Below are 24,582 nucleotides of genomic sequence, written 5' to 3'. Positions count from 1 at the left end.
AAACAGTAATTCATAAAGCCGGCTAAAGGCGAGTGCATAATAAGTATAGATTATAGTCTCACTGACCACTGTATTCAACGCACCGTAGCTACGTTTCTTTTACCTTTATTCGCCGTGGGACTGCGACACTCCGCGGATATCTGTGCGAGCCTTTATAGGGACAGGTGGCAGAACATATTGTCAAGTAAATAAAATCATTTTCGGATTAGCGATACCATCTATTACGAACGTTCCCTGAAAAGCAACTTAAAGGTGCTCCTTCACAGGGAGCTTTCGCTTGTAATGTATAATACACTTAATATTATTATTGTTTACTGTGTGCCTCAAGACGTAGTCTGTCCAACGCTGACAAAATGGGTCCACAGAATATCAGGGACTGTGGAGCCCACAGTCATGAACCTGAGTGGATTCCACTTCAATGGCTTGGGCATTACACCACCAACCAATAATTTGTATCTGGCGACTTGCTTAACCCATTTAGACCCACCGTACCCAAACGAGGACTCTTTTAAAATTACTATTTTTTTTTTGTCTTTCAAGTTTATACTTATTTTTATTGTAAGTGTCAATTTGCTAAAAGTGTATTTTTTTATTCCTAGAAGGAACAAATAATATTTAAATACTTCACAGTGTTTTATAATGATTTTTCTGAAGCTGTTTCTAACATCCGAAATGACGCCAAGTTAGTATTTTTTATTTTTAAGTTTTTCTTTTAGGCATTTATATATTTTTACTTGAAAGAGTTCATTACACTATAACCTATAAAAAATATAGATATTAGTGTGAGAAGCTTTAGTTTTTATAAGATTAGGAGTATTTTTATACAAGTGTCCCTATTTGGGGCCAATGAGCACATTGGATGTAAATTATTCCAATTTTTGTCCACCGATCAATGTCGTATAATCAATGAACTGAAGGGTATTCAATAGCTATGATAAATACAATGGACTTAAGGAAGTTGTTATGAGTGAAGATGACAGTGGAAATATATTATATTTAGTCGTATTTCCTTCGCAACCATGTGTCTCTATATCAGTTTTTCACTATTCCAAGGGATAGTTGGCTATTGTGCAACTGATACTGTTGACTAAGGCAGTACAGAAAAGTGTCCTCTCGTATCCGTCAAGGATATAAAAAAAACGACGAGTTTGACTACCGTTTTGACCAACTAAATCAGAATTTGTTTTCGACGGGTGGATTATAATGTTTATGCGATCGGCGGAAGCCATTACAGCTCTTTTCTTCTAGGAAAAGTAAACAGTAGCGTTAGCACGGCGACCAGCGGAAATGCGAAAGTATGGACAAACTGTGGAAATAAACCTAAGGTGCCGTTCCGATCTTTTTTCGTTCCGAAAAATTCAATTAAAATGCCACTTTATGACACACTTATAGTATATGTCATAATGTAGGATATTATTTGAATTTTTAGAACTATAGTCTGTCATAAAGTGGCTTTTTAATTGAATTATTCGGAACTAAAAAAGATCGGAACGGCACCTTAAGTTCATCTCCACAGTTTGTGACTATAGTCTGTCATAAAGTGGCATTTTAATTGAATTTTTGGAAACGAAAAAAGATCGGAACGGCACCTTAGGTTTATTTCCACAGTTTGTCCATACTTTTGCATTTCCGCTGGTCGCCGTGCTAGCACTACTGATGTATTAATGTTGAAGGAATGCGGACGTTAGCTTCCTACATTTTTATCAATGCTTTAACAAGGATATGCGTGGGGTCAAGTCAACTGGTCAATCGATTTTCTCGCACTGTTATACGAAACAAAAATTGGTGGTAACTGGTAGGTACTGTTTACGCACATGCTGGATGTGGCAGTGGCAAACGTATGGCGGCTGCATCATCAAAGTAATAAAAACAAGAATTGAATCAGCTCCAATTTCGGCGGTTTTTGGTCGTCATTACTTGAGACATACAAGCGGTAGAATCTTGTAACCAGCAATACATATTTGTACTGCCAAACCTGCAGCATGAAGGGTCACTTTACCGAAAAACTGTCCCAACAATTGCGTTGTTCTGGTGGGCTCAGTTTCATTTGGGTCTAAATGGGTTAATGCATACCTATTAGGTCTTGTTTTATTGTTATTATTTTTTTTCCCCTTTCATTGTTGTTTTTTTGTGTTTCTGATACTTGTATTGTATGATATTTTTAAATTTAAATGTACAGAACTTTGTGATATGTCCAGACTACTGAATAAACGTTTATTTATTTAATGTAATGTTACAGAGTTGAGCATTACATCAGTGAGTGAGGAGAGCTGAGCATTACAATGCGCACCTTGTAATGATACAGTGTGTAATATCTTGATACAACTTGTAACATCAACTAGATATGGAATGCTCAAAGTCGAATGTTACATTACACGCGAATGCTCGTCGGTCAGCGAAGTAATATTGTAATGTAATGCTGAAAGTCGAATCTACATAATATAATATTACATTACACAATATTACATTACACAATATGACGACCTCCGTGGCTCAATGGTTAGAGTGTGTCGCAACTCAAGCCGGGGGTCGCGGGTTCGAATCCCGCCGACGGAACAAAAAGTTTTTCAATGTTCATGGGTCATGGATGTGTATTAAATATGTGTATGATATAATAAAAATCTTAAATATATGTATAGTATAAATTTCCGTTGTCTGGTACCTGTAACACAAGTCCTTCAGGTACTTAGCATGGGGCCAGACTGACGTGGTGTGAAGCGTCCATAGATATTATTATTATTATTATTATTATGCTACCGGTGAGGCAGCACCTTGTCATAAAATTGCTACATTAAATTCTTTTGAGAAGGGGCAGCTATAATGTAATTCTATTTCTAGAAAACCGGACCAAATTTTTTAAAATCTGAATAAAAACGCACTAGAAAACATAATTGCTGCTATGTTTTCACACTTAATGGCAGCACCAGTACAGACAGTAAACAAATTCCTATTGCGCATAGTAATACGCATAATCAATACGTGGGAGAGCCATGCTTCGGCACGAATGGGCCGGCTCGACCGGAGAAATACCACTTTCTCACAGAAAACCGGCGTGAAACAGCGCCTGCGCTGTGTTTCGCCGAGTGGGTGAGTTTACCGGAGGCCCAATCCCCTACCCTATTCCCTTCCCTTCCCATCCCTCCCCTTCCCTATTACCCTATTCCTTAAAAGGCCGGCAGCGCACCTGCATCTCTTCTGATGTTACAAATTGTATTATTCAATATTATGATTTAAATAATAAATTATTGTTAATGACAATCGCGTGAACCAAAATCCACACTGAACTGTTGAGTTCAATGTCGTTCAGTGCGCTTTCCGCGTTGATCGGAAAGGTCCCTTAAAGGATAAAGAAAAAAAGGAAGTCACCGAATATGATGCCTTCACAAAAGAATATCAATATTTTCTCTTTGTCAGAATTCTAAAATAAAAGAAGCAAATAAGCATCGATGAGTAAAATAAATAAATCTTTTTATCAGTACCAATTTGGTTAATTTCAGTTTAAGAGTATTCGTGGAAGTCCAGGGAAGGAATTATACGTGGGAGAGCCATGCTTCGGCACGAATGGGCCGGCTCGACCGGAGAAATACCACGTTCTCACAGAAAACCGGCCTGAAACAGCGCTTGCGCTGTGTTTCTCCGAGTGAGTGAGTTCCCCCTTCCCTACCCTCCCCTATTACCCTATTCCCTCTTAAAAGGCCGGCAACGCACTTGCAGCTCTTCTGATGCTGCGAGTGTCCATGGGCGACGGAAGTTGCTTTCCATCAGGTGACCCGTTTGCTCGCTTGCCCCCTTATTTCATAAAAAAAAGGAAATCAGGAGGGAAGTGATACGAAGATCATCGGGTCATCTAGTTTATACTAAAAGAAACTTGAGAGATGTCAAGGGACACCCGAATGGAACGAAGTTATTTTTTATGTTAAAAAAACTGTATACTTACACATACAACATACACTCAAAAATAATTATTAAAAAACGCCATCTATTGACGCCCAGGAATACTAACAACGCGTCGCTGTTTATTCTCAAAAAACGCCATCATAGTAGTTGTTATCAGATATCAAATCTCTAAGCCATAGAGACGTCCATGTTATAGTACAGAACAAATTTTTTGTCATCAGCATTTTCTAATAGAAGTTTTCACCCTTTTTTTCGAATTTAAAAAAGAAACCTTTCGAGTAAAGTGACTTGCAATTCTAACCACTGACAGAAATGACCACCATAACCGAAAGTTGTGACCACTAAAATTAAAAAAAATCGAAACCAAAATTCTGAGTACGCTGGTTGCCTTAGTTAATTTACCTGAAACGCCACGCGAAAACTCACCTTAATTCTCCAACAATAAAAGCTAGAACTCCTCAACGACACACATTGTCAGTCTTCTATGAAAATAATAGTCTTAGTAATAATCATGGTATGAACGATATATAAAAAGGCGACAGCAACATAGCTCATCACATTCTTATAGATTACCTTTGCACATACACGTACGATGTATTACATACTTATATTATGTGTTTCTATAGTGCATATAAGTGCTATGCCCAACCCCGAACCTACCATCGAAACGGCGGCTAGGACGATGGGCAAGGATTGCTCCAAAGGGATCTTTAGCGCCACCTGCTTAAAGATAGAAGCTATAACGCTGCTCGAGAAGCTGAATTCCAAGGACGAGATCAAGCTACTACCAGGAATAAGCGTGGTGAAGGAAGGCAACGACTCAAAGTCAGAGGAATTCGCGGCAGAATTAGCCAGGTCTTTACCGGCTAAGCCTGATGAACGGTTGGATAAGTACCTGCTTTACCAGCTCGGAAACTACCTGGATAGCCACTCAGTGAGGTTTAAGTTGGCTGAAGAGGCTACTGAGGAAGCCAAGGATCTGGTCTCGGAGGCTAGATCTAAGAAGCTGGGAGGGAAGAAGGGAGGTTTGGGAGGATTAGTGGCCGCGGCTGTATTGATGAAAGGTATGTTGTCCTCAGTTATCTTATCACCAGAGGGCCGAGACAAGTGGCAAGCGATTATCGTAAACGCAAACAAAATGTATGGGATGTGACATTAAAACGCATACATCTTTTGATCTGTTCTGATGTTAAAGTTAATCTTTAGTTATACAAGACGTAACAAAACTAAGCGATAATACTTTAGGGTGTATATGAGTTAGGGTGTATATGAGAGTGTACATGTATAGAGTTTGCTGTAAGGGTAGCAGCGCTGAAAGAGTAACTTTTTCACTTTTGTATGGAAAATCTATGACGCTGGGGCACAAAACATTGTTTCAGCGCACAGTGAACTCTATATGAGGGACACATACCCTAAAGTACTATCACTTACTTTTTTACACCTTGTATATCATGCCGTCGCATCGCTGCATCGCTGTCGCTGATAAGTGCTGGATAGGCTATCCAACACTTAACTTGACAGATAGATTATGGAGAATCTGTCAAAAAGTTGTGGATAGCCTATCCGGCACTTTATCAAGAGGTGGTAAAACAGTATTTTAATAAACTAGAGATCGCCCAATGGTCGAAATTTGACCTTAGTCACAACGACATTAGGACTACTAGGTACCTATATTTTGTAAAATAAATATTGACTTTATCATATTTTTTTCAACTCTTGTCTTTGGGACTCAGCTGATCTCAGACTGGCCTTGTAAGCATTGTCTAATAGTATCTAAGATTCAACAAAAAAAATAATCCATTTTCAATTTGTCACTTTGTTGTCAACAGACTTCAACCATAAAAATATATAAAAGAGTATTATAATTCGTATGTATAGGCTTGTCACTCAAAAATCTGTCATCTTTCCTAGTGTGTGTGTTGTAGTGTGTGTAATGTTTTATTTGCTAAAAAAAATTATGATAAAAGCATAATTTCAAAATAATATTAGCTCGATGCACTCCTTCACCATATAAACTATAACTGTGCAAAATTTCATGCACCTACGTTTCCGCATTTTTCGTCAAAAGGGATACAAAGTTTTTGGCTCACGTATTAATATAAGATAAAATATGCATAATATTAAAATTGTCCTATTAAGACTAGGTAGACCTAAAAATCAAACATCGTCCTTCTCTCTTCACACTCACGCCCGTCTGACGCGGATTCATCGCCAAATTAGTTTTTACTCAGTAACTCGATAAATATACAACATTTTAAAAATCCGCTAGGTCGATCTCTCAATGATAGAATTTTATATAATGTCTTAAAATATTAACTTAGTTCAATTATATATATCAATATATATTATAGATATTCAATTATATCGGTTATGGCAATAAATGAAAGATTCGTGAAAATTAGATGCATCTTTGTGATTTTTTTCTATCGAGAAAATTTTAAGATATCGTGTTTGATTGAATTCTCGGAAATATAATGTAGTATCTAATTTTAGAAAACGAAACAATTCGGAGCTTATTTTCAAGCATAAAAATGAATTATAAAATCGACACTTTAAGGTTATTCGACCCTTAAGGTAATGTGGCAAACCGTTCTACGATTTTAGGTAGAGACTACAGTCATAAAAACTATACTCGATCGCGTTGAAGTCTTTATGGTTAGAATTTACACACGCGTGATTGATAAAATTACTATACATCTCCGACTATTTTATTGAAAGACTAGACGTTCCGCGCGGCTTTGCCCACATACATTAGATATTTCACAGACTAATTAGTCCACGAAAAATTGCCTATGATCCTTCACGTGGTCTACTTCTTATCTGTGCCAAATAACATAAACATTGCTCCAGTAGTACGTAAGATAAGCCCTTTCAAATAATTTCCCCCGTTTTTTCAACATTTTCCTATATTTCTTTGCTCCTATTAGTCTTAGCGTGATAAAATATAGCCTATAGCCTTCCTCGATAAATGGGATATCTAACACTGAAAAAAATTTTCGAATCGGACCGGTAGTTCCTGAAATTAGCGCGTTCAAACAAACAAACAAATAAACTCTGCCGCTTTATAATATTAAATATAGATTAAAAGGCTTTGTCTAAAAACCAATTTGAGCATGAAAAATAATGTTCCCAGAACTTAATCGTTTTATTATAATCACAATAATAATGCTTGAGTTAAACGTTGGTAGTAAAAACTATAACATTTGCAGATTATTTCAAGTGAGTTTTATGGTTTGTTTAGTTACTGCAAACATGCTGAAAACAAGACCGAATTTGCTGAAATATAACAATAGCATTGTTTTTAGTTTTGCATTTTTTTGCGGTACAATGCATAATTTCCGAGGGACTTTAGCGTTCAAAATGTTTCGTTCGAAAATTCCAACGAACACATTTATAAAGGCGAATAAATACAATATATTCGTAATTTGTAAGTGTGTTTATATTTTCTTAAAAACAAACTTTGGTCTTTGGCATAAGCATTTCACTGTCTAGAGTCTAGAATCTAGATTAATAAAAATACTACTTTTTAACTGAAAATCTCTTCTCTTGGGATATTTAATAGCTAGATTTTGCTTGGTAGAGTCTTGATAAAAATCCAGTAATACCTATCTTAATTAAGTGCTTCTAATAAAGTTATTATAGGACAAAGTCACGAAAGCCATAATGCTTTAGAAGAAGCTAATTCTTACCAACTTAACCCCTATTTTCATGTTTCTAGAGTTCACTTTTCCCTACTTTCTACGGTATTTAACAGAGCATAGAAATAATAAGAAAAAATCGTTTTTAATGCCCCATATTTACGTTTTCTATTTACATTGATGGGCTGATTGTGGAGTGGTATAACTAATTGCTTTACCATCGAGGTTTTCTATAAAAGTGTTTTAAAGTAACTAACGGCTACGCTCAAGTACATTTAACTTATTACTCAAATAATATTTACTAATTTTCCGACAAGTAAGATGATCCATGAGTCGGATGCGGGCATGTAAAAAGTTGGTCCTCAATTACCGTCGTGTCGGTCTTCCGTCTCACTGGGTTATGAGAGTAAAAGGAATATACAGTGGTCTTGTGTACTGCGCTTACACTTGGGCACTCTAAAATCACTCCTGCGTTACTGGCCTGGTTTTGGAAATCGGTGTGGTAGTTATTGTTATTTTATATTGTAATTGGTAATGAATGAATCTTTACACATAGTACAATGACCTAATCTAATATAATCTTATAATTAGATGTTGTAAGCAAATTAATAAGGTTAGTTCCCTTAACAATAAAACCTAATTTTAAAATTTTATTTTTCCAGGTACCCTCATGTCGATGGGTATCGGCGCACTCGCTCTCCTGGCCGGGAAAGCTCTCATGACAGCTCTCATGTCTCTCCTACTCTCCGCCATTATCGGCATCAAATCTCTCTCCGCGGGAGGGAAGAGTACTACTTACGAGATCGTCTCCAAGCCCGTGTATAGTCACTCACATTCCCATTCTACTGCTCATGAAGATGTGGGGGGTTATGGACATTCGGGCTACGGGAGGAATTTGAAGGAGAGACGCTAGGAAAGAGATGGTAGAAAGAGAGAATTTAGAAATAGAGAGGAAACGCCGTTATTTGTGAATATACTGAGGTTGTATTGAAAATAGCATTCGATATTTTGCGATTGTTAAACGGAAAAATCTATAAAGATTATAAATGCGCAAATTGTATGTTACCTATTCAAGATTTAAATAGTAAAGGCATAATGGTCGCTGTTAAGCATTGGTAACCTAACCCACAATTTTTTTTGTTGTTAAATTGTGACAATGCAGTCTTGTTCTAAATCATCTAAAGAACATACAATATCAACGGAAAAATAAAAATTACTATGTTAAAGTACAAATCAATATGTGCTTTAACATAGTATTCATAACTCAATACGTATTGTTTTGTGGGTTAGTACACGGATGCTTATCAGCGTCCTATACAGTTTAAGTCCTGTATATAGAACAGTTTTTGTCGAAGCAAAGTGTGCGGTTCCGTGGGATACCTACAGTAATATATGTCTGAAACAAGATATGAGCAACGTAGCTGTCAGACGATAAATTGCCGCTGAGTCCACTTAAGCCTTTAAGGAAAATTGTATCAAAATCGGTACATCCATTTGCTAGCAACGATTTTAATTTTAATTAAGGGACAGTTAAAATCGTATCCAAGTAACGGCGTTTATCATTAATATGGGCACAGTATTATTACAATTTATTTAATTTAATTAAAAGACTAATAAATTATTGCTAATTTTTTATTAAGTTAAGTTAAAAAAGCATTTAATGTTGTTTTATTTATTGTCTGTTACAAGGTACAACGTATGTTCATTGTTTTGTTTTTTATGTTTTTGTAAGTATGTATATTGTATTAAAATATTTATAATATATTTTTGTTAAGACTGATAAGTGTTAATATTATGTCATATAATTTGAATGGTATGAAATACGAAATATTTAAAATATGTATCTATTAAATATTGTTCCATATCTGTGATTTAAAAATACTATAGTGTATTTAATTTTATTGTATTTACTATTTATGTATAATATTCATAAATTGCAATTTTATGTATTTTTACCCATTTTATTATATTTCTCATAATATTTTTTATTCATCTACTTCATATCTTATGCTTTATAATATTTTTCCTTATTATTTGTAAACATAATAATAATTATTATTCCTATTTATTAATACTTATTGTATAATGTATATTTTATTTTTATGACAATATCAAATGAAATTGACAGTATTATTTAAATTTTAGCATTTTTATAATTTTGTAACTATTTTAAAGCAAAATTTAATAAAATGTTATTGAATGATGTATTTTGTTTTCATGTCTTGACCAGTAGAACTAGACTAGACTAAAATATTATGACACATCTTAGGTAATTTATTAAATCTTAGAACATACACATAAGGATTCAAATCCCAAAATATAATGTAGGGACCATTAAATTATTATGTGTGAATGTGCGAGTGTTTTTTTGTCTGGAAGGCGATGTATGTTAGAGACGACGGGCAGTCACTGCGTAAGGCCTTGTCAGTATGTACGAGCGTTAGTTTAGGGATAATAAACGGCCAATAGTTTAATAATATCAGTAGCCTTAGCACGGCCACCAGTAGAAATGCGAAAGTATGGACAAACGGTGGAGATAAACTTAAGGTAGCGTTCCGATCTTTTTTCGTTCCCAAAAATTCAATTAAAATGCCACTTTATGACAGACTATAGTCCTAAAACTTCAAATAATATCCTACTCTATGACATAATATACTATAGTCTGTCATAAAGTGCCATTTTAATTGAATTTTTGTCGGTCGCGATTGGCCGCGGTGAAGATCGGAACGGCACCTTAAGTTTATGTCCACAGTTTGTCCATACTTTCGCATTTCTACTGGTGGCCGTGCTAAGGCTACAGATCCCGAACCGGTGGTAGGCAACGTAGTTTCTTCGTCATTTCTATGACTTTCAAAAAGTGTTATCATGATGATACCCATTTTGAATAAAAATATATTTTATTTTATAGATATTTTTTATTGTTACAACCCGGGCATGAGCGTACCGAGGGGGGGCAGGGAGGGGCAGCTGCCTCCCCCCCCCCCCCCCCCCCTGGATCATGTTGACGTCCCTACTAAGTATATTATCTAGTACTTTCATCTATAAAAATTAAAAATAATAACACGAATTTTTGCCATTTGTTTGCAATAAAATATTTTTACTACTAAAAATTATTAATTTTTTATTCTTTATAAACACCTAGCTTATGAAAAATCTGGTTTGCTACCGTTAAATGTGCGTAATAAATGTACGTTAAATGTGCGTTATACATGGGAGAGCCATGCTTCGGCACGAATGGGCCGGCTCGACCGGAGAAGTACCACGTTCTCACAGAAAACTGGCGTGAAACAGCGCTTGCGCTGTGTTTCGCCGAGTGAGTGAGTTTACCGGAGGCCCAATTCCTTTCCCTACCCTCCCCTATTCCATTCCCTTTCCTACCCCCCCTATTACCCTACTCCCTCTTAAAAGGCCGGCAACGGACTAGCAACTCTTCTGATGCTGCGAGTGTCCATGGGCAGCGGAAGTTGCTTTCCATCAGGTGACGCGTTTGCTCGTTTGCTCTCTTACTTCATAAAAAAAAATGCTCCAATTTTCATCATTCCATAAAATCCAGTGTTTTTCATTTCATAAACTGTACAAATAGTTAATTTTCTAGCAACATTGTCCGATTGCAATCTGCCCATGGAAGTTTATTAATAAATAAATAGGGCTGTGCTGGGTCCATATTTTGATCCATCGTACCTACCTCGGTTTCAGAGCCTCGGTGTGTCATGAATGTCATGATCATGATAGCTAGTCTAGGCTAGTTTAGACTATGAGGGCATAACGACTAAAATATGCACCATCAATGAAAAATGGGCATAAATAGAGAATAGAATAAAATTGCACTTCAACTGAGTCGCCCAGATAATCTGCAGAATACCTTGTTATTCTGCAGTCTAACTGATATTTAGAACAGATATACAGGGTGTGTTGAACAAATAAAAAACATCATAATATTATCCCCTTGCTCTTGCTCATGACCTGAGCTTTATTCTACAGGGTATAACAAAACTAAGTGATAATACTTTAGGGTGTGTACGTGTTCCTTGTAGAGAGTTCACTGTGAAAGTAGCAGCGCTGAAAGAACAATTTTTTTTTCACTTTTGTATGGGCAAGGGCCCGAGCGTCACGAGTGTCTCCATACAAAAGTGATTTTTTTATGTCTTTCAGCGCTGCAGCACAGTGTACTCTCTACAAGGAACACGTACAAACCCTTAAGTATTATCACTTAGGGGGATATTAGATTATCATATATATTGGATCCGAGATCATTGAGTCAATATATTGGATAATGTCATATAGACATATGATTCATTTCTTCCTTGATCATAGATTTTTGACATTTGCTGAGAGATTGGATCCAATACGGTCATAGAAATAGGTGTTGCCAGTTATTTAATATAAAAAAGAGTTTTTAATTTCTTGTTCGTTAATATGTTTCAAATAATGTAATGTAATTATTTTTCTAATTATATACTTGGATAATCTTGCTGAAATAACAAAAAACAAGCCATATTAAAAATGACGATGTCTTTTGACACATCGAATTCTCTGAGATCTAGTAACCCTGACGTCAATACCTGTCAAATACTTGTTATTTATTTGTTCAAAATGTGCGGTACTTGCAATTTTCTGCTTGTTTCCTGAAGGTTTCCACGGTCTCTGAAGGTTTGATGCATTTAAGTTTAAAATAAAAAGAATCAGAAATTTCCTATCGATTCCTTTTTTAATCATATCAAACTCATTTTAATACTTAGATGTAGGTATATAATATTTTATATTGTACAAAATATACATCTATAATAGTCATTAATAGAGATCGCCAATGGTCCAAATTCGACCTTTTTATTATCTTCTTCTTTTGGCTCCCCGTTTAAAGTATTGACTATTTCAGGTTTCATAAAAAAACAACAATCCATTTTTAATTTAACAACAGATTTCAACCATGAACAAAGGAGTATATTATTCGTGTGTATAGAAATGTCAGTCAAAACATGGCAGTGTGCGCGTTGTAGTATGTGTAATGTTTTTTTTTTATAATGTATGATAAAAGCTTAATTTTAAAACAATATTAGCTCGATGCACTCCTTCTCCATATAAACTACAATTGTGGGAAATTTCATGCCTCTACGTTTCCGCATTTTTCGTAAAACGGCTTCCAAAGTTTTTCGCTCGCGTATAATAATATAGAGATGATCATATTATTAATATTATGCAAATAGAACTTTTTTTTATGAAATAAGGAGGCAAACGAGCAAACGGGTCACCTGATGGAAAGCAACTTCCATCGCCCATGGACACTCGCAGCATCAGAAGAGCTGCAAGTGCGTTGCCGACCTTTTAAGAGGGAATAGGGTAATAGGGGAGGGTAGGGAAGGGAAGGGAATAGTTGAGGGTAGGGAAGGGAATAGGTGGGTTAGGGGATTGGGCCTCCGGTAAACTCACTCACTCGGCGAAACACAGCGCAAGCGCTGTTTAACGCCGGTTTTGTGAGAACGTGGTATTTATCCGGTCGAGCCGGCCCGTTCGTGCCAAAGCATGGCTCTCCCACGTATAAACTTACCTGGATCTAATGCAAATTTTGTATTATCTATTAATTCGAGTCTTTAAGTAAACGTAAACATAATGTTAACATTATATTTAAGGGGGCTCCCATACAATAAACCTTTTTTTTGCCTCTTTTGCTCTTAATCAAACATGGCAAGAGGTATGCACTTGAAATTTGTTCAAAATCCTTCATTATACATGTGTACTTTAATAATTAATAACAAAATAAAATACTATCAAATCCGAGTGAGTAATTTCAAATCTTTTTTACTTATTAAGTTATTAGTAGAGCAATGCAAGTTATATCTTATCACATTCCATTATAATGCTCTATATTTAACTAAACAATGCATTATCGAAAATCTAAAGAGAAAATTGTCGATATCGAAAGTTTCTTTCACTTTAATACTTTTTTTGAACGGTTCGGTGTAGTTGTTTACTTTTTATGCAACTAAGGTATAAAATAAATGCCTTTCGTTCTGTACCAACAGTCTCGAACTCGTTATCAAAGAATGCCAATAGTTATACAGTGAAAATGGTCCGTAAAAGTGTGGTTCTTCTTATCTGTGTGTTGGTCGCCCTAAGTTATGCCTTGGAAGAGGAGAGGAACCATACAGAACGAACCGGGAGACTCCAGAAGGAATGCTCGAGCAACCTCAGCGCGAAATGCTTAAAAATCCACGCGCTCTCCTTCCTAGAAGATCTGAGTTCTCGCGATGAACTGAGGATCCTCCCTGGATTGAGCATTGTGAGAGAAAAAGATGCGAACAGCACGAATCCGGAGGAAATAGCCGCGGAGTTATCCAGACAGTTCCCTGGAAAATCTGAGGAGAAGTTGAACAGGTTTCTTCTGTATCGTCTCCAGAGCTACCTGGATGGACATTCCATTAGGTACAGGCTGCTGGATTCGGAGACTTCCAAGGAGGCCCTAGATATGGTTAAGGGAGATAGGGAAGCAGGAGCTACGGGAAGGAAAAAGGGAGGTGGAGGTGGTTTGAAGGGAGGTGGTGGGCTGTTTGCAGCGGCTCTGTTGGGGAAAGGTGAGTGACCTTGACTTTATTAGCCCCCTTAGTAATAAATACTTCTTAAACGTGCGTTTAACGTATGAATAGTTATACATGGTGTGTAAGTTACACACACGTTACACAGGCTCTATACAGAACTCTACGAATAATGGCATTAAAAAAAACAGTGGGAGAGCCATGACGAATGGGCCGGCTTGACCGAAGAAATACCACGGGCTCACAGAAAACCGTCGTGAAACATAGATTGCGCTCTGTTTCGCCGAGTGAGTTTACCCGAGGCCCAATCCCCTACCCTATTCCCTTTACAACTCTCCTCTACCCTATTACCCCTTAAAACGCTGGCAACGCATCTGCAGCTCTTCTGATGTTGCGAGTGTCCATGGGCGACGGAAGTTGCTTTCCATCAGGTAACCAGTTTGCTCGTTTGCCCCCTTATTTTATAAAAAAATAATCAAGACCTTGTGTAACTAAAATCACTATAAACGCCATAGACTGTCTACAGCTCAGAACAGGTCTACAATCTATGGTGTTTAACATTTTTCTTAGAGTCTACTTTAAAAACGTTTAGGAATTAAGTAATTACACGCCATCTGGTGTTCGCGTGTTGATGACGTACGTGCGAAGATGATTCTGATTAATTTTGATCTAAAATTGTGTATTTATTTAGTGTGAATTTTAATTTGGTAGCCTACAAATAATAAAAACTATTGGTAGCGCTGATATACTCTGAGCATAAGTTAAATTATATTATTATATCCATTCAGGTCGCAGTGACGTCAGGGTCATAAACCTTCGGACATACACAAAGCTGTATTTGAAAATTTACAAAAAAATCTTATATCTTATATATAAAAATGGATTTTCAAATATGTTAGTCGCGCTAAAACTCGAAAACAGCTGAACCGATTGGGCTGATTTTAGTCTTAAAATATTCGTAGAAGTCCAGGGAAGGTTTTAAAGTGACACGAAGCTCACCGGGACATCTAGTCTATATATATATATAAAAATGGATTTTCAAATATGTTAGTCGCGCTAAAACTCGAAAACGGCTGGACGGATTGGGCTGATTTTAGTCTTAAAATATTCGTAGAAGTCCAGGGAAGATTTTAAAGTGACACGAAGTTCACCGGGACAGCTAGTAAAAAATAAAAATAAAATAATGTCAGTCTAATATAAAAGGTGCTAAGGAAAAGTGGCCTTTCCCTACTAGGGGGAGGGTTAACCTTTGTTTAATATTATGTATCATGTATGTGTTAAGTTTTGATGAAATATTCATTTAGTTATTAATTTATTTTTTAAATATTTTGACAATGAAATAAAAACATTCGTTTTCAGGATATAATCGCCTTTTATCTATTTATCTCTATCTCTCATATGACTATTCATATATGCCAGACATTCGCTCTGAAAATGACACTATGTTAATATAGCTTTTTAACGTTTGAAGAATCCTCATCCTCATTCCTTCATTTTCCCGGCACTGAGATTTTTAAAATTGAACTATGGACTATATTTAATTTTAAAAAACCCAATAATATTTCACTTTTCTCACCAGTCAGTTAATCTATGATTAAATTTGTCGTGTTTCGTATATTTATGATCAGAGAAAGACAATGCATATTGATAACTTAACACACATAAGCAACAACTCACATTAACCCAGCGATCCTAGCATAACAATTGAAAATCTATTGTGTCTGCGATTCCCACGATCTAGGTATTACATTAGGCGATCCCAAGCTAGCAAGCTCAACAAGACCTAAGTCAAAGGCTAATCTACATTTATTATTCCAGGTGCCCTAGCAGCGGCCGCCTTGGGCGCCTTAGCGTTACTCGCCGGAAAAGCCCTTATGACGGCTCTCATGTCCCTTCTCCTCTCCGCCCTCGTGGGATTGAAAGGCCACGGTGGGCACAAGTCCACCACCTACGAGATCATCACCAAGCCGGAGGTATCCCACCACCACTCCCAAAGCCATGAGGAGCACCATGAGCATGAGCACGGTCATCATGGCGGCTACAGGAGAGCATACGATGAGAACTACAATAGCTATATGCCGTACGATAATACTACGCATTAGTTGCAAATTGTGATGAGTTGCAATAAATTGTGATGCGTTGCAATGAATTGTGATAAGTTGCAATAAATTGTGATGTGCTGCAATGAATTGTGATGAGTTGCATTGAATTATGATGAGTTGCAATATGTTGTGATTAGTTGCAATGTATTGTGATCAGTTGCAATGTATTTGTGACGAGTTGCATTGTGTTGTGACAAGTTGCAATAAATTGTGACGAATTGCTATTTTGTGACAAATGTATGTAGACCAGTAAGTAACACAAATTGTGTTATAACTTAGCTTACATTATTTATTTATTTTTCTGCAATTAGGTTTTTAAGTCAATTTTTTTAAGTTTAATAATATTGTTGCGACATAAATATTATGCTATTATAACTACTAATTATCTGCCTATATTTTACTATAATTCATTCTTTATTCTTTTCTGTTAATGAATAATAGTATAATATTATATCCTATTAACTTAATATATTTTCTATTTCATTTATCATTATTATATATTTTTTTATCATCTAATCATTATCATATTAATTCTAATCATTTATTTTTTAGATATAATTTTTAATTTACGTTTATAATCATCGCCATATTTGTGTAAGTATATTATATTTATTATATCTTCATATTAATAATTATTCTTCTACCCACCGTTTTCAGTATACTTTTTTCTTTTCATTATTTTTAAATTTATGGTTTTATTACTCAACATTATTATTATTTTGCATTTATTTATAAAGCAGTATGGCTACTGTGATATTTATAATATCTAGTTGTAATTTCATCATAATATTTTGTTTGCCGAACCAAATACTTAGAAATAGATCTGTATCTTATTAATTTATTCTATTTGTAAGTTATTATAATATTTGCTGTTATTAAATATAATTTTATAAATAGTTTTTCATTTTTCTATTAATAAAAACATAATATACTTATCTTCTGTCTGTTGTGCTGTAATACCTCTTCACGCTCAAACCTAACGCCTCCGTGGTCTAGTGGTATAGACCGCGGCGTTTGACTCGGAGGTCGATTCCCGCGTTGGAAACATGTTATTTCCAAGTTTGGTTAGGACAATGCAGGCTGATCTTCTGACAAGTAAGATGATCCATGCGTTGGATGGACATTTAAAAAGTTGATCCTGCGCCTTCTCTCTCGTAAGTCGTGTCGGTCTTCCGTCCCATTGGGTTATGAGAGTAAAGGAATAGAGAGTGCTCTTGTGTACTGCGCACACACTTGGGCACTATAAAATTACTCTTGTGTAGCTGGCCCGGATTCAATGAAACTGGCCACCGTCACCGAAATCGGTGTGGGGAGTATATTACTATTACTGAACCCATTTTGCTAGATATAGAGATATTTTGAGTCCCGGAAAAGGACAGAGGATATTTTTTATCGCGAAAAACTAAGTTTCCGCGACTAACTAATTTTGGCGCAACGGAGTTGCAGGCGTCATCTAGTAAAGTTATAAACTTTTTGACCATAATAAATAATTACTTTCTGTGGTACTTACTGACCTCCATTATAAAAGTACGCTGGACTTATGATACCCTTTGAAATGACAGCTATTTTTTGTGCCTATTTGAAGCGGAATTAGCGCCCCCAATGCGGGGGAAGAGAACTAAATTTGACGTAAAAATGACGTTTGAAAGTCGCCATATTGGCGCTGATAGCAGTAGTGGGAGTACTTGGAACTAATACTAGTTTCTACAACCAATAGCGATTAAGGGGCCACTTGCAAGTTACGTCAGATTTAGTTCTCTTCCCCCGCATTGGGGGCGCTGATTCCGATTCAGATAGGCAAAAAAACAGTTGGATATCATAAGTCCAGCGTACCTACTTGTATAATGGAGGTCAGTGTTGTAAACTGTTTGTCTTCTAGCGTGCCAATATCAAAGTCCGAATTTTCACAGTTTTTCTCCATTTCAAAAACACCAAACCCAATAAAAAGTGTCTGATTCCACTTTCACCAACTTAAAATTACCTAAATTGGTTGTAAGAAAGCTCTGGTTTTGAAACTGTCACCAGATTGGAACAGCCCGCTTTCGTCGGTTATGCGCCCTAGACCGAAACATAGTGGTTAAACTCTCGCCATTTCATTTTAAAACTTAAATTCGATGAGTAAAGTTCGTTATTGTAACAATTTGGAAATGTCATTTAAACTTACTAAATGATGACGTGCATACACACACACACCTAAAACATGACAATAGTACTTGACTACCTATGCAATTAAACCACACTTCTATACAGTAAGAATATTACAGAATATTATGATCTACAAAATGCTAATGCTAGCAGTATTCTCGCACAAAACGTGGGAGAGCCATGCTTCGGCACGAATGGGCCGGCTCGACCGGATAAATACCACGTTCTCACAGAAAACCGGCGTGAAACAGCGCTTGCACTGTGTTTCGCCGAGTGAGTGAGTTTACCGGAGGCCCAATCCCCTACCCTATTCCCTTCCCTACCCTCCCCTATTCCCTTCCCTAACCTCCCCTATCACCCTATTCCCTCTTAAAAGGCCGGCAACGCACCTGCAGCTGATGCTGCGAGTGTCCATGGGCGACGGAAGTTGCTTTCCATCAGGTGACCCGTTTGCTCGTTTGCCCCCTTATTTCATTAAAAAATATATATATATTTTTAGCACTTAACTAGCCTAGGAAGGCATACGGATGCACTGTAAGTTTACAATACAATATGTCCTACAGAACTCGAAAAAATGTAGGAAACGGATTTTGGATTTTTTTAAACTGGTACTACTAATATATATTCTGTGGTAAAACCGAACTCGGTTTTTTACAACTGTAAAAATTTACAAATGGCATTACATCAAGTGCCGCTTTATTTTTCGCAGGCACTTAATTTTTATATTCATAAAGCGCCTGCTAAAATAAATATGCAATTTTTATTATTTATGAAAATGGTTTGAGTAAATAAAAATAGTTTAGTTTATTTTATTCGCAATGTCCCCGCAAACGTTGTTTTGCCATAAAATGATTTTCTCTGTTTCCTGCTTTTCTCTTGAAGTTTTTTCTGATTTTTTTTTCTATAGACCTCACAAAGCCCGAGACCTTTCCAACGAATGCAAAACCGTGGAAATCAGTTCGCGCGTTCTGTAGTTATAGCGTCAGAAAGGAAGACCCGACTTATTTTTATACAGTGTGTAACAAAAATAAGTGATAATACTTTAGGGTGTGTACGCGTTCCTTGTAGAGAGTTCACTGTGAAAGTAGCAGCTCTGAAACACCAAAAATTTTTTTTTCACTTTTGTATGGACAAGGGCGCGAGCGTCACAAGTTTCCTCATACAAAAGTGAAAAAAAATTTTGGTCTTTCAGCGCTGCTACTTTTACAGTGAACTCTCTACAAGGAAAACGTATACACCCTAAAGTATTATCACTTATTTTTGTTACACTCTATATATTAGATTAATACCACAGTGGGCCCTCAAAGTAAGGACTAGAATTTTGTTTTAATTCGTTGAGGCCGACCAATTAGAGCCGAAGCATAACTTAATAGTTATACTTTTTATATATATGTTATAGTTTTTTGACGTGGGAGAGCCATGCTTCGGCACGAATGGGCCGGCTCGACCGGAGAAATACCACGTCCTCACAGAAAACCGGCGTGAAACAGCGCTTGCGCTGTGTTTCGCCGAGTGAGTGAGTTTACCGGAGGCCCAATCCCCTACCCTATTCCCTTCCCTACTTTCCCTTATTCCGTTCCCTTTCCATCCCTACCTTCCTCTATTACCCTATTCCCTCTTAAAAGGCCGGCAACGCACCTGCAGCTCTTCTGATGCTGCGAGTGTCCATGGGCGACGGAAGTTGCTTTCCATCAGGTGACCCGTTTGCTCTTTTGCCCCTTTAGTTCATAAAAAAAAAAAAAAAAAAAAACTTCGGCACTAATTGGTCGGCCTCAACGCTTTTAACAATTATTGTAGGTTATGCGTTTAAAAGTTATGTACCATCGACGAAATTGATTCGCGGACAGTTGATGGACCTATGTTATTTGGTTGGTTTATGTCAATTCAATTCTGTCGAATGGGTTTGACGTAACGCGACCGAATTACGTAGGTCCGCCATCGGCCTATGATGCAACTTCTCTGATAGTGCCTACCCGAGGTTGTCTTGGTTTTCGATTTAGATCCAGTAGGCAAAATAGACTTTTATTCATATATTTTATTTATAGGCATAACATAAACTATCTACTGATTTAAATTGGATGACTAGTTTTCATTGCAACTGATATAATATACATTATTACTAAATAATCTACAATATACACAATATGTCACACATTTTGTATACTTTAAAACAATATGAAACTTTTTCTCATAAAACCACAAAAACCACATCAGAGGCGCTGAAGTCGCGGCCCGCTTGCTGACGAGGTAAATAAAGTTTATTGTTTGCAGCATAAAGCATGATTGCATTTTATGCATTTGTTGAATGAATTACTCAATAGCTTTGTCCACATTGTGCCTTTTTCTGTTCATCAAGGGCATGCCTTATAGCGCTACTACAGCGAACGTGAGGCATGCCCGTAACGCGCGTTGTAATCGCAGCGTGCGCTATGACACTTTTCCTTTAACGCGGGTGCATTTTGAAGCGCGTCACGGGCATGCCACACCTTCCCTGTTGACTGCGCTATAAGGCATGCCCTTGTTGAACAAAAAAAAAGGCACAATGTGGACAAAGCTTATGTACTTACCATCGAGGAAATTGATTCCTAGGCAGTTGACAGACCAACGTCATTTGGTCGGATTATGCCAATTCAATGTTAATTATTGTGATCTGTCGGCTGGCTTGACGTAATGCGACCAAACTACGTAGGTCCCCCATCTGCCTAGGAATCAACTTCTCTGATAGTACTACTGAAAACTCCATCCATAATAATAATAATAATTAAAAATGCGAAAGTGTGTCTGTCTGCCTGTCTGTTACCTCTTTGAGTCCTTTTATACTTTAAGTCCCAGGAAAGGACATAGGATTTTATGCCGGAAAAATTAACGGTTCCCACATAAACTAATTTTCAACTGACAATAAATTCTAAGAGAACAATTTATTAGAAAATAATTTGAAGAAACTAGCAAAATAAATATTGTGTTTGATTTTTACAGTAGGTACAATGTACATTGACTAATTTCTTTAAATTTGCATTATTTTTAACAATTAGGTTGCGTTGATATGCTCTAAGTATAAGTAAATAAAAGATATATTATAAGGATGTGGTTACAAGGTTGAGAAACTCTGCATTTTATCAGCGAAAGAAAATTATATGTTTTCTAAGCACCGCGACCCTGAATCCTATTAAAAGTAAATAAATAAGCATTACCTACTGCTCTTTCTTCATTTGGAAAATGGCATTCAAAAGAATACTAGTAGTTGTTCTACTAATGGTTCTAGTAAACGAACTAAATGCAGAAATTAGTGCAGAGAATCGAGAAATAGAAGAAATAATAGCAGAAGATAGTACAGAAAGTCAAGAAGTAAAAGAAAATGAATCTGAAGAGATAGGACAAGAAGATGTAACAGAAACTGAGAATTATCAAGAAGAGACAGAGCATCCTTCTTTTGTATTCGATGGTGTATACTCAGAATGTCTTCTAGAACTTTCTTACGCGTGTGTTCAAAGGAAGACTCTACTGTATTTGAGAGAGCTGAATAAATTGAAGGAGATTACGATTTTGGGTGATTATGTTAAGTTTGGTAAGTTTATGAAATAATATTCTTTACTCAAGTAACTTTTTTATACTTTATCATTCCTTAAAGGCAATGAAAAGATTTTAAATGGTCAGAAATTTCTTTACTTTTGATGTCAAATCTCCGCCATATTTTATGGCATAACAAGTTGGCATGTTATTTGCCTAGGATCTTTTCCATTATTTGTATTAAATTTAATTGAAATCGCCCAAGGTACTTTCAGGTTCTCTGCCATTCAGTTTGGAAATACCTGCTCGAAGATCAGTAATTCCTAGGGTATGCTAAATATTCATACACCAAAAACACAACCTTATGAAAATCATAACCAGTAAAACAGCTTAATAATCCTTTAATTCCAGTAAAACTAAACACAAGCGATAGTACTACCGAAGCCAACAATGATAATATAACAGACACAGAAGATCTAACCCATCAGATAGATGATGCTGTTAACCAGTTCTTCGACAGTCACCTTCTGAGGTTTAAGGCTTTGGGGAGAGATGTCATGGTACCGGAAACAGGTGGGTAAAATTATTATAGTTCCTATACTTAAAACCGTGAAAAGAATTCTGGCTTCACAGTTTTCAGTGGGTAATACAAAATACAATTCTTGCTACGTTTAAAGTTACTACAGCTATTATTGACGTAATATTATACTGAACAAAAAGTCTTCGTGGTAATAAATATTTCATACTATTTTACTTTAGAAAGATTAATTTTAAATCATCATAAGAAACAAAATATACCATCTGCATTATAATGCAGATTTTCTTCAAGGCGTTTTTCTTTTATTATAATAAAAGAAAAACGCCTCGATAAAAAGCTGACGCAATGTTTTGTGCTTAGTCTTTTGCAATTGCAAAGAGGCGTCATAGTATAATTTAAATGTCAAAACATTACTTCTATAATCTGTGATTTAAATTGAGGTTTAAATAATGATGATTAGTCTTTAGACGAAGTAGAAAATACTGTAGGAAACTTTATAGTAGGAACAGCATATTTTGACACGATACAAATACAAACAATCAAATAAATAAGCATTACTTGAAGAGGTAATGCTTATTTATTTGATCGTTTGTGTTTGTACCGAATTACTACCTCTAAGTTTCCTTCTTTTTTTAGGAGAATTCGTAGGAAGAAAAAGAAGAAAAGGCGGAGGTGGCGGCGGCGGGCACGGGGGTGGTGACGATGGCGGGAAGAAGAAGATGATGATGATGGCCATGATGTGTATGAAGATGAAGTTTATGATGGTAGGAAGAAGAAACTGTAAAAGCGCCATCTACTGGTGGCTATTAAAACTATTTTTTTTTCAAGCGCAAAATGCCTCCTACGATATTATGTAACAAAATTAAGTGGTTAATACTTTAGGGTTTGTATATTTTTTTTCTTTGTAAAGAGTTCACTGTAAAAGTGCACTGCATTGAAGAAGTCGAAAGTACCATTTTCAGCGCTCTTACTATCACTGTGAACTCTATAAAAGGAACACAGTATTTTAGATATAATTTACTCTTATGGCATATATAATAGAATATATTCTCCTGCACAGGTTAACTACAGAATGGCGGAAAAACCAAAATTGACCAATGACGGCTTTGCAGTCCGTACTAACAGTTATAATTAGTGAATATATCTAAGAAGTGACTTATGTTGATCATAGTCTTAGGGTAAAGCCAAACGAGCGTAGTTTGTGAGTTCTGAGTCGCAGAATTTCGGTCGCGTAAATATCTTTTCATACAAATAGTGACTCACAAAATTACGCGCGTGTGAATCAATTCAGCGGAATTTCTGCCAGCCGATATTCTGCGACAAGTCACAACTCACAAATTACGTTCGTTTGGCTTCACCCTTAATGTGATAAAACTGTACGTGATTAATTCAATCTACTAAACTGATTTCAATGAATGTATAATTTTAGATGGTGCCAGCAATGATGGGTATGATGGGGATGATGTCCTTCAAGACCATGATGTTTAGCATGATGTCGTTTATGATGGCAAAGGTATGAAAAGAAAAAAATGAAATCATTATTCTTTTACAATTTGATTCTAAGGTTTTTTGGCAGAAGTTTATCTATTCAACAGAGTAATTGTTGATTGGTTGGATTTTGACATTTACAACAAGCGCTAATTACTATGAGCTTCAGTCAATAGACCTCAGATCATAAGTTCTGAAATGCGTAACAAACGAAACATCGAAATCCTTGTTAACAGTAATTCTAATAATTTAAAAATTTGACTTATCGAAATTAAACACTTTATTTCTAGATTATGCTGTTGATGAAACTATTGGAGAAGAAAGGGGGAGGAGGCGGGGGAGGGGGTGGCTGGAATACTGGAGGTGGAGACGGGGTACAGTATTGTTTACAGTGATAGAAAGACTAGCTGACGTGGCAAACGTTGCTTTGCTATATAAATTATTTCTAGTATCAATATAAAAAGTAGATATAAACCTATTCTCAGGCCTAACGAATGTACGTACAAAATGTCATCAAAATTAGTTGAGGTGTTTTAGAGGAGTTTGCGCAATATATTAGAAGTAAAATTGGTGAAGGGCACTCAATTCCAAATTCATCATCATCTTTGGTAAAGAAAAATATTTGTAAAGTCCCTTTTAACCCTCGCTTTGAAATTTATTGACGTTAAATTACTGAAACACAAAACTAGACTAAGATTAATAATTAATCTTTAAATGACATTTACAACTCATATTTT

General features: G+C 36.2%; 2 protein-coding genes across 2 annotated transcripts; both read left to right on the top strand.

The window, feature by feature from the left end:
* The first annotated feature begins 4,555 nt into the window (after nucleotides 1-4,555).
* On the top strand, nucleotides 4,556-8,448 carry LOC121737546. Its single transcript, XM_042129200.1, has 2 exons — nucleotides 4,556-4,961; nucleotides 8,198-8,448. Exons 1-2 carry the CDS (start codon nucleotides 4,580-4,582, stop codon nucleotides 8,446-8,448), a joined length of 633 nt encoding a protein of 210 aa, XP_041985134.1. The 5' UTR covers nucleotides 4,556-4,579.
* A 5,151-nt stretch (nucleotides 8,449-13,599) lies between these two features.
* LOC121737863 lies at nucleotides 13,600-16,167 on the top strand. The gene is made up of 2 exons (XM_042129594.1): nucleotides 13,600-14,104; nucleotides 15,884-16,167. The coding sequence occupies exons 1-2, from the start codon at nucleotides 13,600-13,602 to the stop codon at nucleotides 16,165-16,167; spliced, it is 789 nt and encodes a 262-aa protein (XP_041985528.1).
* Nucleotides 16,168-24,582: the final 8,415 nt, after the last annotated feature.

Source organism: Aricia agestis, chromosome 21 (genome assembly GCF_905147365.1).
Source record: "Aricia agestis chromosome 21, ilAriAges1.1, whole genome shotgun sequence".
Classification (NCBI taxonomy): Eukaryota; Metazoa; Arthropoda; class Insecta; order Lepidoptera; family Lycaenidae; genus Aricia; species Aricia agestis.
This window is presented reverse-complemented; position numbering and strand designations above follow the sequence as displayed.

What these genes read in the sequence shown, in the direction of transcription:
- LOC121737546 (XM_042129200.1), top strand. Translation starts at nt 4,580, where the DNA reads ATGGGCAAGGATTGCTCCAAAGGGATCTTTAGCGCCACCTGCTTAAAG. An exon ending in CGCGGCTGTATTGATGAAAG is followed by an intron (nt 4,962 to 8,197) that starts GTATGTTGTCCT and finishes TTATTTTTCCAG; the next exon opens with GTACCCTCATGTCGATGGGT.
- LOC121737863 (XM_042129594.1), top strand. Translation starts at nt 13,600, where the DNA reads ATGGTCCGTAAAAGTGTGGTTCTTCTTATCTGTGTGTTGGTCGCCCTA. An exon ending in AGCGGCTCTGTTGGGGAAAG is followed by an intron (nt 14,105 to 15,883) that starts GTGAGTGACCTT and finishes TTATTATTCCAG; the next exon opens with GTGCCCTAGCAGCGGCCGCC.